Source organism: Pongo pygmaeus, chromosome 16 (assembly GCF_028885625.2).
Source record: "Pongo pygmaeus isolate AG05252 chromosome 16, NHGRI_mPonPyg2-v2.0_pri, whole genome shotgun sequence".
NCBI classification, from domain to species: domain Eukaryota; kingdom Metazoa; phylum Chordata; class Mammalia; order Primates; family Hominidae; genus Pongo; species Pongo pygmaeus.
Window position 1 is genome coordinate 72,801,250 of NC_072389.2, and position 15,610 is coordinate 72,816,859.

The following is a 15,610-nucleotide window of genomic DNA, read 5'->3' on the forward strand; positions in this document are numbered from 1 at the left end:
TTTTTTGGAGATGAAGTGGCTCTCATTCTGTTTATAATTAGCAATGATTAAGAAAATGTAAGCCTATTTTTGAAGACTTATTTGAGGCTCATTCAGATTTTCTATTTTATTTCATATTCCTAAATAATCTAGTACCATAATTTTAACGAGGAAATAATTTACCAGCAAAAAGAATAGAGAAATTTTAAATCTTGTATTTCTTTGATAGTAGGCTTACCACTAGAAACATCCAAAAAAAAAAAAAAAAAAAACACAGAATCCTCTTCAATTGTGTATACTGTCATAATGTGCAAATATTTGAGAATATTATTCTAAATCTGAGGCAAGCAGGGACTAATCCTTTATGTCAGCAAAATAATGAGAGGGAAAAATAGTCAAATGTAGATCTGCAGTAAGAGATCTCAGAGTCAATGCCATTGTTGCCATTGACTAGATGCTACCTTGTCCTAAAGCAAGGATTGTACTCTTTCTATGTTGTGGAGTTTTCTTAGGAGAATTAAGAGTAGTGCTTCATTTTAACTGGAAAATTATTTAATTTGAGATCATTTCTAACACTGAAAACAATTACTGAGGTAACATCTCTATTTTTTAAAATATATTTTTAACCTTTGGCTTCTTTCAAAAGCTCTTAAATGTATGCCTTGGTGAAATCAAAACTAAAAACAAGATTAATGTTAGGATTAAATTGCAAAGCCATTTCTAACTAGCATAATAGTCTCTTAGATTAATCTTCCAAATTTCCTACATAGACATTTTCAACTGCCTACTTCATTCATGTAACCCTGAAATATATTTTCAGTTTCTTTATATGTGCTTTATGTTATTCTAACAGGTTTGGTTTAAGAGCAGTTTATCTTACAAATACTTTTATAGCCTAAGAAATAACCAGAAAGTTAGATATTTTTATTCCTGCTGAAACTTTATTTAAAATGTCACTGTGAATAATGTGAAAGGATTTTTATCTGCTTCCCATGAGCCCAAAGCCCCTGAAATACAAATATTATTTCTCTGGCAACGCAGACAGAAGCAGATTTCTCTTTTGTTGTTGTTGGTTTTCTTCTTCCATCTAGAATTAATATTGGCTTAGCTGGAGGAGTACTGAGGCTTTGTAGCCCGAGGCAACTGCTGTGTTTCATGCGAACTTTTTCTGATGAGTACTGGAGTTTTAAAAGGCATACCTCTAGATTTAAAAAGGATTATGCTTTGCTTTATGAATCTGAATGAAGATTCAGACTTAAGTAAATAGAGATTTCAAAATTATATCCAAAACTTGGGGCAGATTCTTAGTCATTAATTATATATTTTTCCAATTTCCAAATAGAATGAGTGCCTTGGATGTTGTATCTACATACTTTGCGCAAAGAGAATTTGGGAAAGCACTTCCCTTTTATGACATATAGCTAATAGACATTCATTTACTGTATTAAATCTCCTTTTTCCATCAAACTTGATGCCATAAAAATCTACACCAGAGCAATTTAAAATTGGATATACATTGTGTATATTTTTTTCAAACTGTTGGCCTTTTGATCAAATAGTTAGTTGACCCTATCACTTTATGTTGATATAGTTGTATGGTAGTACTAACTGAAAAACAGTATTTTCATTTTGGATTTATAAAACAGAAGCATTGTGCAAAAAGTACTGTGAGAGAAGTGTGTTCAGGTATTTGTTTTTAAACAGTCATATAAAGCATTTGGGGATAAATGCAGTTGTGATTTACCACTTAAAAAAATCGTTTCAAAAGCACCTACCCAAACTAGAGTAATGTGTCTAGCATTGTGATGTATAGTTAATTAGAAAGGCATCATCAAAGCTAATCATTTTAGAACTAAACACTCAAAGGGGATTATTATTTGGCTGCTGAGGGCCATGTGTTTCCTTACTTCTTATGAAACTTGATCAGCTTGTCAAAAGCCTGTAAATAACCTTAGACATTTTTGACAGAGCAAATGTGAATATGTAGCCGATTTCCATTATTTGTTCCTAGAAGCTGGTATCTTCTCCATCTTATGAAGTGGCGTATTCCTCCTGATAATAAGAGGCTGATGCCAGGATTTTAGTGCATTGAAAACACATATACCCCCTGCCACACACACATACTCATATTGCAAAACTATCTTCAGAATTTTATATCCTGTGACTCTGTTATGTAAAATCAATTTACCAAAAACATTAAAAGTGAGACTCACTGGTGATTTTTTCAATATCTTCAATCTGCCAAATAGTAACAAACAACCTTCTAACATTTTTTCTAGTAGGTCCTCAAAGGTATGTGGAAACAAGAAGAAATCCCTGGTACTGTTCACGTTCCCTCACTGACATCCAGTTCCAGTTAGACTTTATAATACAACACATTAAGAGATCTACAGAAAATTTGACTTTGATTTATTTCTTTTAAATAAAAAGTGTTTCTTAAAAGGCTTGAAACATGTATCTGTTAACATGAATTTTAAAAGAATGATTATGAATGCATAACAAAATAGCCACACCAAACATTGCTTTGAATTGCTGCACAAATAACTCTGATTATAACTGTTATGACCTAGAAAAGAATCATAAAAACATTTTTCTTTTTGGCAAGATATGAGTTGCTGTAGAATTATACCAGTTCTTTGGTCCCACTTTCCAAATAAATATATATATAATGCAATGTAAACTTAGAATCTTTTATTTATTCATGAGATTAGATTTAACACTATTATGATTTCTAGATTTTATGAGTCATATGTTATGCAGTGTTTTCCACTAACTTAGTTGGGTAGCAACCACACTTCACAAATCATAGTTTCATTCTTTACTGTTTCACTTGGGGTGTACATAGTAATCTCTCTCTCACTGAAAGCATATTCATTTCTGAAATGATAAAGTAATAGAAAGTGAGGCAATTGTGTTAATGTCAAATGATTAGAAGAAGCACCAGAAGTAAGGGGTGGGGGTGTGGGTGGGGGTGGGGGGTGGGAGTGGAGAAAGAAGGGCAATTTCAAAACATGATTGTGTTTTAAGCCCATGCATATGGCCACAATTACAGTCACAACATAATTTGGCAATGGTAGCAGAATTAGATTTAAACAAATTGATGTTACACTGCAGTAATTCAGAATGAGCTTGTTGCATTTATAAACCATAACAAGAAGCAGAGTGAATTAATAAACCCTTCTTGTCACTAAAAATAAAAAAAGGGAATAATTGCTGAGATGGAGTTAACAGATGACTATAGTCAGCATCCTTTCAGGCTAGATATGGGAAAGTGAAGGTCACCCCCATCTGAGATGACAAAGAGGGAATATTTTGTTGGTAAACAAATTAATCTTTTGAAAGGTCGCCATTTGTTTTAAGTTTTTATCCAGTTCTTGTCATCTGGAATCAGAGATTGACTGTCATTTCACCAGGCAGGGGTGCAGTTGAGGCAGACAAAGCTGCTTCTGTACGTATCAGCATTCCTTGACAAAACTCAGTGCCTGATTGTGATGCTATGGGCTGCTGGTTTACAGCTGTCTCCGGACAAGAATGGAGGCCCACCCTTGAATTCCAATAAGATGGGCCTGCATATTCTGCCTGCTGTAAGCTGGCCCTCTGCCCACAAGTAAAATGTATTGTAGTTCAAGCCAGCAATTATCTCTTTTACTTCCTTCTGTGCTGCTTCTGTTCTCTTTTTCCAAAAACAGATGTGGGTATTCACTCAAGTTCTGCATCTATTCTTTCTCACACCTGCTGGGGCAGAATTTTGACAGAGGTAGAGTTTGAGGGAGCCAGCAGACAACAATCAGATGCAATTTCTTTGAGAGCAGTTTAAAAAGAAAATGTTGATTTTTCAGGAAATGTGGAGTCAGCATCTTGGTCCCCCTCCCTTTTCCCAGGAGCATTTGGTAAATTAAATTAGTTGAACAAAAGGAAATAGCTTTAAAGACATTCTGAAATGCCATATCCTATTTATGACACACAGTCATTATCCAAGGACTGTGGTGGCATGCACAACATCCCACTCCTATCATTTAAAGTGAGCTTTCTCTTCAGGTTGCTTAGAAAGAGTTTTTGACAAAGGAATGACATTTCATGTCCTTCCTGATTCACAGCCTATAAAATATATTCCACCAATATGGCAGTGATGGTGGTGGTGGTGGTGGTGGTGGTGGTGATGGTGGTGGTAGTGTATTGCCTTTGTATGTTGTTGCTATTTAGAATTTCAATTCTGCATTGGTTTGGAATAATGGGAAAGCTGAGGAAAGTGATGGAATGTTGGCTGGTGGATGGCTGTCTCACTAAAGCCCATTGCTCTGGGGGCAGGGAGAGGCAATGAGAGGCTATAGCCTTGTCAGATAACATTCATAAAAAAAAAATCTAGCTGTAGTGAGTTCTTTTAATTTATTTATAGTGGTATGTTTCTTGAGCTTCTCTGCCAAGATCCTGTATGCATTCCCAAACCAACCCTATGCTGAACTGAAACCACTTTTTAGCTCTTAGAATAGTGATTCTGGGTCAGACTGCCTGGTGTGAATCCTTACTAGACCGGGATCTCCCAGAAACAGTCTCCCTTTCCTCATGTAAAATGTCCACAATAAAAGTATCTGTCTCATAGGATTGTGTTGAGTTTTTAATGAGATAATTCAAAGCACTTAACAAAGGTCCTGGTACAAAGAAGTGTTCTGAAAAATATTAGTTATTACTATTGGCGAGTCTCATATATTGTATTGTGCCATTGTTTTATACTGTCATTTAAAACATATTATTGTAGGGGTCCGGGGAGGGAACCAGAATATTGCTGAGGTCTCCTCCAGGGATACTATTTAATATTTTACATGATTATGCTTTCTTTCGCACACAGATATGAGGACAGGGACCTTGTTGTCTGCTCTGTTTGTCTGTTTTTCAAATCCTTCCCTGCACCAAGCAGTGTTTTACACATATTAGGTACTAAGGACAGGACTGATTTGTCCCCTCCTCTGTCTAGTCTCTGCTCTGAAGCTATATAGACTGATGTTGAGTTTTGAAGTGAAGTAATGATTTTGCTGGCTCCTAGTAGGCCTAGTTGCACAGGATACCCTCTCCATGGGCCATCTGATAGGATTTACCTAGTGAAATGCTGGTACTACTGGATTCTTGTTGCAGCCTTGCCACTAACTAACTAGTGTTTCCAAGAGCAGGTTACTCTGTCTCACTCATTCTCATTTTTCTGTTTTATGAATGGGGGAAGCAAGACGGAGAGGCAATCTGATATGCTGGGAGGGGCTTGGAGCTGAGTGGATCTGAGTTTGGGTCCTATCTGCTAATTTGCAGTTACTGAACCCTAAGTAAGCAAATTACATTTCAGGTCCTGATTTCCCTCTTTTGTCAAGTCAAGATAATGATGCCTACTAGATAAGGGTGCTATGGAGAATAGAGATAATATATTAACATTGCTGGCACATAATGGGTACCTAATAAGGTTCTTACCTTCCTGAAAAATGAATTAGTATTAAAAATCTCTCATTTCCTTCTTCACACTTATGCTTTTAGAAAAGAATCTGATTTGGCTCCTTTTACATCCTAGTATAAGTGAGTAATAGGATTTAATGTTCATTTTCAAATTGTTAGAGAACTCCAGTGAGTTTCAGAGGGGTTCTAAGCATTTCATTTGCATTTCATTTTTAATGATAAAAATTTAAGCATTTTAAGTATAATAAAGAACAATACCTACATATTTCAATTGATGCCAAATTTTAATGCATTCGATCATTTGATCGTCAGTGGGTTAATTTGTGCTTTCAGGCTTACTCTGAGTGTGTGTGTGTACGTTTGAATTTCCCATAAAGGTGTTTTTTATTACATAGGGTGTAGCTTTATACTAGTCATATTTTGAAATTCAGATCTGCTCATATACACTCCTGTAATAATCATACAAATAAATAAGCAAAGATTAAATAAGCTAATATGTGTGAAGGTCATAAAGCAGTGCCTGACTCCTCGTAATCATTCAAGAAACATTAATTGGTATTAGTATTAGAACACGTGTGCTACTATCAATTAAAAGCCAGGCAAGTTCTCTGGTGCATACTTTTGGCACAGCATAATAGTCAAGTATACAATTACAATAATATAGCCACATCATGATAGTGTAGCATCACAGATTGTTTCACTGCTCGATTTAAGTTTGGGTTGGTTCTTACATTATTTGAAATGAGCTATACAATCTTTGACAGTGCAAGGTTGCAATGTTATTCTGTTTACAACTGCATATAAAAGTCAACAATGAAGCATAATGTCAAAATTTGGACTTAACATGCAAAACAAAATTAGATTTTTTTGAAACTCAGTGACTGTCTGAAAGAGAAGGGTGACGAGATATCTGAAAAGAAATTTAAATGGGATGTGATAGAACATCCTAAAATGTTACATGACGCATTTGAAAAATATTTTTGGTAATTTAGCTCTTCAATTATAGTAGCATTTATTAAGTTTGCCAGACACAGTGTTTTATGTACACTATCTTATTTAACCCTTACACCTCTAAGTAGGTGCCGTTTTTATAATCATTGTATAGATAAGGAAACTGAGACTAAGATAAAGCTATTTGCCTGAGGTTGTGTGGTAAGCAAGGGGAGTCAGGATTCAAATTAATTATGAAATCTATTTGTCAAATATCCCCCAATTGACTACTTACCAACTAATCCTTAATTATTAAGGAATGTAAGCAGTTGGTAGATATTGTTAGTAATTCTATTTTGAAACAAAAAATTTATACTATTTTAAAGTTTCTGGATCATTTTAATTGAACTAAATTCTGAGATTGTAACTACCATAACAAATTGTTAGCTATTTGAAATTACTTATTTGTTCACATCTGGATTTTCTACATCTTGTGCAGGCAAAATAAAATATATAAATAAACTGTATTCTGTGATAGATGTAAGACTGCAGTTATTTATAACTCTTGATTTCATAATTTGTCTTCATCAAAACAGCCTTATTGTTTCCAGTGTTGGTTTATATTGCTATAACCAGAAATATATAATATAAATACATATATAATAAGTATATAATATAAATATTTATATAATATATAATGTAAGCACATACTATATTTAAGTAATAACTATATACATATAGGTACATAATACTATATGCAATTGTTATTTATATATGTTTTGACATACACAGTTGTACTGAATTCTTATAAAATTTGCATTTACTTATTTATCAGCATCTATTTAAGGTTGCGTATGAAAAACTTGTTCTACTGCTGAAAATAAATTTGCAAATCCTTGGCATCAAGTATTACCTCTCCCATAGGTATTTATTTTTTAACAAGAGCAAATCCGCTACTTAATTAAAACAAAGGAGTTAGGCTCTATTAAGGGATTTCAAGCATGAGTGGACAGAGAGAAGAGGGATTTGGGGGAATCCAGGAAGAGAGCCTTTGCACTGCTCTGAAATCATTCCAGGTCAGCAGCCACCTGCTAACAGGACTAGGCCTGCTCCCTTATGATATACTTTTACTTTGTGCCTTTTCACTTTATGACTTAGGCCTTGAACTTGAGTATTTGTTTGATTACATACTGAGAGTGTTTCTAACCTCAAAATTAATTCCACTTTGAAAAGCCAAAAATTAGGTAGACAGAGAGACCTGTGTCACATCTATGGTAGGTTTAGCGTACAGGGGTCCATGGGTAGAACTGTATTTCAATAGACACAGGGAACTGTGTCAACCTATGATAGGTTTAGGGTACAGGGGTCTATGGGTAGAACTGTATTTCAGTATAATAGGTTCCCATGTATTTTAGGTAATCCGTTTATAAAACATTATTCTGAGAAGGGGTCCATAGGCTTCACCTGATTGCCAAAGGGGTTCACCATGTCCCAAAAGTTAGAGCTGTGATAGATCTTTTCTTTCACGCAAAAATCCAGTGTGGGACAAAGTATGCATCAGAACAGAGAAATATCCTAAAAACCCTGTATTCTTTATGCGTGAAATATCCACTTCTTTTAGTTGATGGTGCCGAAAACCTATGGAAAAGTGGATATGTCTTGACTACCAGCCCAGATTTTTATAAGAATTACATCTTCTTGAGTAAAAATATAAAATTTATGCTTTTGCCTAATTACTGTTGCTTTTCTGTTGCAAGGAGGAAAATAGAGCAGCTACAAAAGTGGTAATGCTTGCAATAATATAGTTAAGTGTTCTGTTTAAAATGAAGCAAAGGAAAAATACTGCAGCAAGTAGCATGATAGCATTAGCCACACGAGAAATGGGACTAATAGGATTGTTTTTATCATGGTCCAGGTTAATTATCTACTGAGAGGTTCTTGAGATGAATAAATACTATTGCTGTGTTCTCCAGTATTCTAACCCATTGTACCTTAAACTGTACTTGAATTCAAGTATACATTCCTAGCCTTTTAAAACCTCCTTGGTAGAATAGAAGTAAGTACCCATAGACTAGAGTGATTCGCCCTACATTTTCTTTAAAAGCATTGCCTCTGAATTACACTACAGAATGTGTAAAGTAAACCCAGAAGATACTTACTTAGAGGAGATTCCTCTCATTAGGCCATAAAGTTTGGGCAATATGACCTGAAAATACCAGATTTATATAATTGATATTATTTATATTAAAAGATTATATAATCTTCACAATAACCTGAAAAATAAATCAGTTTATGGTTGGCAACTAAGAGGTCTGAAAACAGCCATACATGCTTTAGTAGAAAGAGCCGTAGATGGAGAATCAGAGGACTTGGGTTTTCAGTCCTGCTCTCAATTCTGGTGCTGTAAACCAAGTTAACATAGATATACCACTTAGTCTCTAAAGACAAACTCTTTATCTACATACTGAAAAGATAAATTGGCTACTTCAGAATCATTGTCAGGGCCATAGTCCTGGTTATGTGACTCCCAGATTAATGCTTATTTGGTTCCTTGTGGATCCACTCGTCTCTTAAGGATCAATGTAATTGATGGATGGAGGCAAGCTTTAAGATAGGCCTTAGAGGAACTGATGGGCAAGACTAAAGGAGAGGTGGTGTGCATTTTAAGTACCAGAAGCAATACAAGCAAAGGCAGAGGTAGAGAATAGTGAGAGTAGCAGAGGATGGCTTAGAGCTTTGCCTAATCAAGTTGTAGAAACCAAAAGATGTGGTTGGCTGTGGAGGCCAGTTGATAGATGGCCTTGAATGGGCCACTGAAATCCAATTGTGTGATTTTCAGTCAGGATCATAGAAGGCAGGGCTTAATGCAGACAGCTTCTGAAGTTAGATCACTTCTCCAGCTGCTTTAACTGAAGGGCAACTTTAGAATTCTTTAGAATGATCTCTATCCCTTGATGTCCTCATTAGTTATTAAACTTTATTTCCTCTCCCTTTGGCTATAAAGCAATAGTGCTTTTTTGAATAACATTATCTCCTGAACTTGTTAGATGATCATAAAACTGCCTAATTAGAGTTCTACAGGCAGCACCTTCCCCTGACCATTTACATACAACTCTCTGTCCCTTTCATATAAATGGCCACTCAGAACTGGCCAATCTAACTGGATGGCTGGGATTTCCTCTCAGTCCCTCTTACTTTCTGTCCTAATGCTGTATGCGCCCCACTACTACTTACAATTCTGCCTGTAACCTCATCCCTGATCCCTACTTCTCACCCCTCTCTCCAACATTAGCTAAAAGCAGGACTTGTTGGGCAAGAGAAGTGGTGGCAAGAGAAAAGGATAGAGAGTAGGAATGGTTGATTCCTCACACTTTCTGACCCCCATCCTCCACCCAACTCTCCTATTGCCACTTCCCAGCCTCAGCACTGGACAGTATGAGCCTCCTCTCCCACCCTCACCCTCTCCCCAACTCCCTTGTGTTCCCAATCTAATAATGCACAGAAATGCCCAAGAGACTATCTTAATCCAAATGTTTTCTGAAATATGGGTGTGTTTCCAAACTTATCATCTCTTTGTGCTAAATGGAAAAAAAAGGAAAAGTGGTGCTCATGGAACAGGCTTTTTACTTCCTGACATTTTTTTTTTCTTTTATATAAGCAGTAAAAACCCTTGGAAAATGTCCAAATTGTTCTTATTTAAAATAGGATCACAACATAGTTGTATTGGGTCAGGCAGATAATAAGTTACTGAAATGACTGAGTGTAAAGGCTAGGTCCACATTACTGGAGTGCTGAACTGAGGAGACAGTCCTTCCCTCCAGGAGGTAGCCACCTTAGCTCTAGCCTTTTGTGGCTGGGTTTCCAAAAGAAGCTGGAAAGTCATGCTTATATTTTTCGTGAAATCTAATTTTTAAATGTGTGATCAGATAATTTTTTTAAACCCTGTGTAGTTCGAAGAAAATATTCTTTAGGCTATTCCTGTCTTGCAAGTCAACAATTTAAATCCTCTGGTTCAGAAACAGGAAGAGGTATGGTTTTAGGTATGATAATATTGATGTCTTGTAGGCAGCTGGCTGGCAACTTAGAGCCCATTAGACTGCTAATACCTTAGTGAAGCCCAAAGTCTAACCCTTGACTTTATAGGATTAGAGATTTGATTTTGTCAGAGTCAGTCAATCTCTTGGGTACAGCTGAACTCACAAGAGACTGATGTACAAACTGAAATGCCACTTTATGTATTCTGAGGAGAGCTATCATGGTCAAACAGACCTGAATGTTCAAATAAGCCTGATCTGATGAGAATATTTTCTTCTTATTAGAAAGCTACACAGAATCCAGTTAGAAGGCTGCTTAGTGAACAGGGAAACCAACTAAGGTAATTAGTTGGACAATCTTCTTGGTGAGCAGCAGAATCACACTTTTATAGTCTGATGCACCCATCTGTGAAGCTACATTTGCCAAAAGGATATGAATACATCCCTGTAAAGTGAGTGCTTTATGGATTTCTTTATGGATACTGAGAAATTCTGACTCTCCAATTCAACTTTTTATAGTAAATATTAATAGCTACTATCTGCTTGGGGTTGACTACGTGCATTATGTTATATCACATTAATCCCTGTGGAATGAGTGATATTATCTCCTTCTTACTGGTAACGAAACTTCAGTGTAGAGAAATTAAGTTACTTTCTCCAGTCATTCAATTAGTAAGTGATGGAACTCAGAATCAGGCTCTATCTGATATTAGAGCCTGAGTTCTTAATCATTGCCTTCCTTTTTACTAATTTCCTGCTATGAAATACCACTCACCTTCAGCTGATGTCTTGTCTTTGATAACACCAATTAGACTACGTTCCCTTTTTGAATCTTTTAAATCAGCTTCTGCATGGATCTGTCCACATTGATCATGTATCTGTTTTTCTAGTTTAACACTCCGAGTTGGGGTAAGGGGTGGCACATCTCCTTGTCACTAGTTTATATGTCCTATCTGAGTAATTATCCTATCTGAGTAATTATACTATCCAGAGGATGAGAGAAACCCTAGCTGGAACAAACAGAATGTATCAGGAGGAGAAAGACAAAAATTAGAGGCAAGAGGAAACCAGCCCATAGGGGAAGTATTCTTGGGCAATTTCTTGGTAAGAAATGCTGCTTGCCTTATCTTCTCATCTTCCCAAAGCCACCAGGAGTTACTTTTAGAGAAAAATAATTCTCCTTTCTCCTAGATAGAGAGGCCCAGATATGTCTAATGGTTGGGCTCAGATGTACTAATATGTTATATGAGCTTGCCTGGGGACCTAACCACTTTAAGATTGTTCCTAAGAAAACTCAATTTTCTGAGTTCCAAAATGCCCTTTTCCATTTCTCACTTAAGATGGGGCTGACCCTTATAGAAAGTTATCAGGAGGAGTTGTATAGTGGAAACAGTGACCCAAGAGAGCACTAGCATTGTCTTCTCCACTCATTTAAAAGTATACTCCATGTCTAATACTGGGTTAGTTTAACATAACCATAATTTTGAGCGGGAGGTTTTACTTTTTAAGATAAGGATTTTCAAACTGTAACCATCTTGTGGAATTATGCCATCTAATTTATGGAATTAGCATTTAATCTAAACATTTACATCCCAGGGAAAGTACCTATCACCAACTTTCTACCATCTTGGGTTTAGTATTCCATTTATCCATAGTTTAAAGTGTAGATACTGGACTTTAATAGAAGGGAATATAAATTAAAATTTAGCTATAAAGCAATAGCTAACATTTCTGAGGGCTTCTCTGAGTTGGGCATGGTGTTAAGTACACTTTACATGGATCATCTCATGTAATCCTCACAGTAACCCTAAGAGGTAAGTACTATTCCTACTTTCATTTTACATTTGGGGAAACTGAGGCAAAAAAGCAGTTAAATAAAATTCACCCAAAGTCATACAAGCTAAAAGTCAAAGGATCATAATTCAAACTCAACCAGTCGGACTTTCAACCTAGCATTCTTTATCCTTGTTCTATACTACCTTCCAGGTAGCTTTGAGGGTGGTGATTTTGACCTGCATTTGAGGGACAGATCTGGGCTCAGTCAAAGATTGCTTTCTTAATGACCAAGGAATTTGATGAAGAAATTTCTCTGCCCCAATCTGAGACAGAAGTAAAAGATCAGAGTATTTAATAAAAGGCTCTGTTAACTCAAGGACTGGAACAAGAAGATGAGCTAGTACTTTTAAGATGAAAACTTCCCCAACTACATTCATATCTCTGACTTCAGACATAATGTCCAACCTTGTCAGAATGCAATATAAATTTGCATTTATTTGTGTGTGACTTTGAATAATACCTTGTTAAAGACCTGTATAATTGAGTGAGAACTATGTTAAGTTTTTCTTTTTCTTTTTTATTTTTATTTTTTTGAGACAGAGTCTCACTCTGTCGCCCAGGCTGGAGTGCAGTGGCGTGATCTCGGCTTGCTGCAACCTCCACCTCCTAGGTTCAAGTGATTCTCCTGCCTCAGCCTCCCGGGTAGCTGGGATTACAGGTGCACACCACCATGCCCGGCTAATTTCTGTATTTTTTAAGTAGAGACAGGGTTTCACCATGTTGGCCAGGCTGGTCTCGAACTCCTGACCTCAAATGATCTGCCTGCCTCAGCCTCCCAAAGTGCTGGGATTACAAGTGTGACCATCACACCTGGCCAGCCCTCTTTTTGTCCATGATAATGTCTATCCAGCTCTTTTAAGGTAGAATTAATTTTCTCTTGCCTAGGCCATCATAGCATGCTTTTAAAGCATTCACATGGTATACCTTCAATTGAAAAGGGACTTTGTATCTTTTCCTCTTGTTAGGTCTCCTGGAAGGCAAGAGCCATATTTTTTTCACTTAAATATCTTCTAGGGTACCTTACAAAATGCATTATGCATAGAAGGTACTCAATAAATGATTAATTTAATTCAATAAAATGTAATTGAATGTTTGAACAGGAAGGATTTTGTAGAGAAGTGACAGGGCAGGGAAGGTCTGTCTAGTCTCATGGGCATGGTTTTGAGCCGTATTTCTCTCATCTCTCCATCTCCTTCTTCCCACCCCCAAGCCCTACACACGGCTTCCCTTCGGTGATTGTAGCACAATCCTAGGACTTATGTTTTGGAAGTGAACCCAAGGCCCAGGTAGTCAACATAGCAGCTGGCTTTAGGAAGCAAACATGAAGTTTTGTTCACCCCCATGCCCAATTTTCTGATTATAACACCTTTTTCACATTCTCATTGAAGAAAACTTGGAAAATACAAGGGTTGAAAGATAAAAAATTATATAACCTCAATCCCTCCACCTAGAGATAATTATTATGAACATTTAAATGGATTTGTTTTCCATGTTTGGATGTATGATCTTTCTTCCTTCGTCCTTCTTGCCTTCCTTTCCTTCCTTCTCCTTTCCCTCCTTTTTGTTTCTCTCTTTCTCTTTCTTTCTCTTCTCCCTCTCCACAGTCCCCTCTCTAATGAGGAACACATGTACCTAGTAATAATCTTCACATAAAAAGTGGGGGACCTATGTGAAGAAAACTCCAAAACTTTAATGAACAACATCAGAGAACACTTGAATAAATGGAAAGACATCATATTCCTGAGAAGGAAAACGTTTATCAGTATGCCAGTTCTTCCCACATTAATCTTTATGTCCAATGTAATTCCAATCAAAATTCATATGGGTTTTATTTGGTTTGCATGGAATATTAATTTTTTCAACTTGCTAGTATTCATCATCTTGAAGAATAGGCAAAAGGCCTCTTTTTTTCCCCCTAAAGAAGATTAATGAAGGTGAACTTTTCATACCACTTATTAAAACATATAATAAAATTACAATAATTATTTCCATGGGTAGAAAAATTGATAGATCAATGGAATAAAAAACTCAGCATAGATATTGCCCTTAATGTAAAAACTAACTTGGAATGTAATAAAGGTGACACTGTAAGTCAATGGGAAAGGGAGGACTTGTTAGATGAATGGTGCCAAGTCACTTGGCTAATGATTTGGGGAAAAAAAATTAGATTAAATCCTATCCTTGCATTCTATACAAAGAAAACTCCGGATGGATTAAACTAAAGTAAGATGTTTGAAAAAGAAGAAATAAAGAAATTAGGGCCGGGTGTGGAGGCTCACACCTGTAATCCCAGCACTTTGGGAGGCCGAGGCGGGCAGTATCACGAGGTCAGGAGCTCGAGACCATCCTGGCGAACATGGGGAAACCCCATCTCTACTAAAAATACAAAAAATTAACCAGGCGTGGTGGCGGGTGCCTGTGGTCCCAGTTACTAGGGAGGCTGAGGCAGGAGAATGGCATGAACCCGGGAGGCGAAGCTTGCAGTGAGCCGAGATGGGGCCACTGCACTCCAGCCTGGTGACAGAGTGAGACTCTGTCGAAAGAAAGAAAGAGAAAGAGAAAAAGAAATCTTTAACATCATAACCTCATATAATATTGACAATCCTCATTACAAGAAAAGTCCGTGTTTATATTAGGCTCCAATCCTAGATCTGGCACTAATTCCTAGGTGATATTCTTGGGGCAAATCACTTATATTTCATGGGCTTTAGTGTGTTTATTTGCCAATTTGAGATACTGGATCAAATCATCTCTAAGATCTCTTCTAGTTCTCACCATCCATAATTCTGATGGAAGTCTGTTTCCTTTGGTTTCCTTCCTTCCTCATTTATGACCACCAACACATGACATGTGAGACAGAAAAGCAGACCAGGTGAAACTGTTTTCTGTACTGATTGTGGAAATAAAGTTCAGAGAAGGTATTGTTTTTTCAGTTTATGCATTCAACAGAGCATTTGTTGAGTGCTTTCTATGTATGCAACAAAATATGCAACCTGTCCTCATCACTTTTACTTGTTACTACTTTTAATACTCAGAGCATATTAGAGACATTGTCACTCCCAATTTCCGAGTCATATAATTTACATATGGCTCTTTCAGAATTTGAAGATATATTTTATTTTGACAATGATTCAGAATCTAGAAAAATTATTTGAAGACAAATTGTGAAAAAGGATAAACTCTTACACACATACATACACATACAGTATTTAAATGATCGAATGAATATTCCTTAAAAATTGGCTTCATTACTAAATGAGTTAATTTGTTTTAATGGACCGTACTTGAGGTTAATCCGTTCATTGACTTCGGCAAAAATACCTGAACTATAAGCGCTCCTAGCCTCCTTTCAGGTTTGCTTAGGCATCTCTTCCACAGACTTTACTGATACAGCA

General features: G+C 36.5%; 1 protein-coding gene across 10 annotated transcripts in view; it reads left to right on the forward strand.

Annotated features, from left to right (window-relative positions):
- Positions 1-15,610, forward strand: part of IQCH (IQ motif containing H) — a 247,541-nt gene that overhangs the window by 49,699 nt on the left and 182,232 nt on the right. The window contains exon 6 of one of the 10 annotated variants that reach the window (XM_054451138.1): positions 2,259-2,659. The exons of 8 other annotated variants lie outside the window; for them this stretch is intronic. In XM_054451138.1, the coding sequence (XP_054307113.1) occupies positions 2,259-2,261 (3 nt within the window). In that variant the 3' untranslated portion in view covers positions 2,262-2,659. Of the gene's footprint in view, positions 1-2,258; positions 2,660-15,610 lie in introns of those variants that run through there. One more of the 10 variants, XM_054451137.1, reaches the window with a different exon arrangement.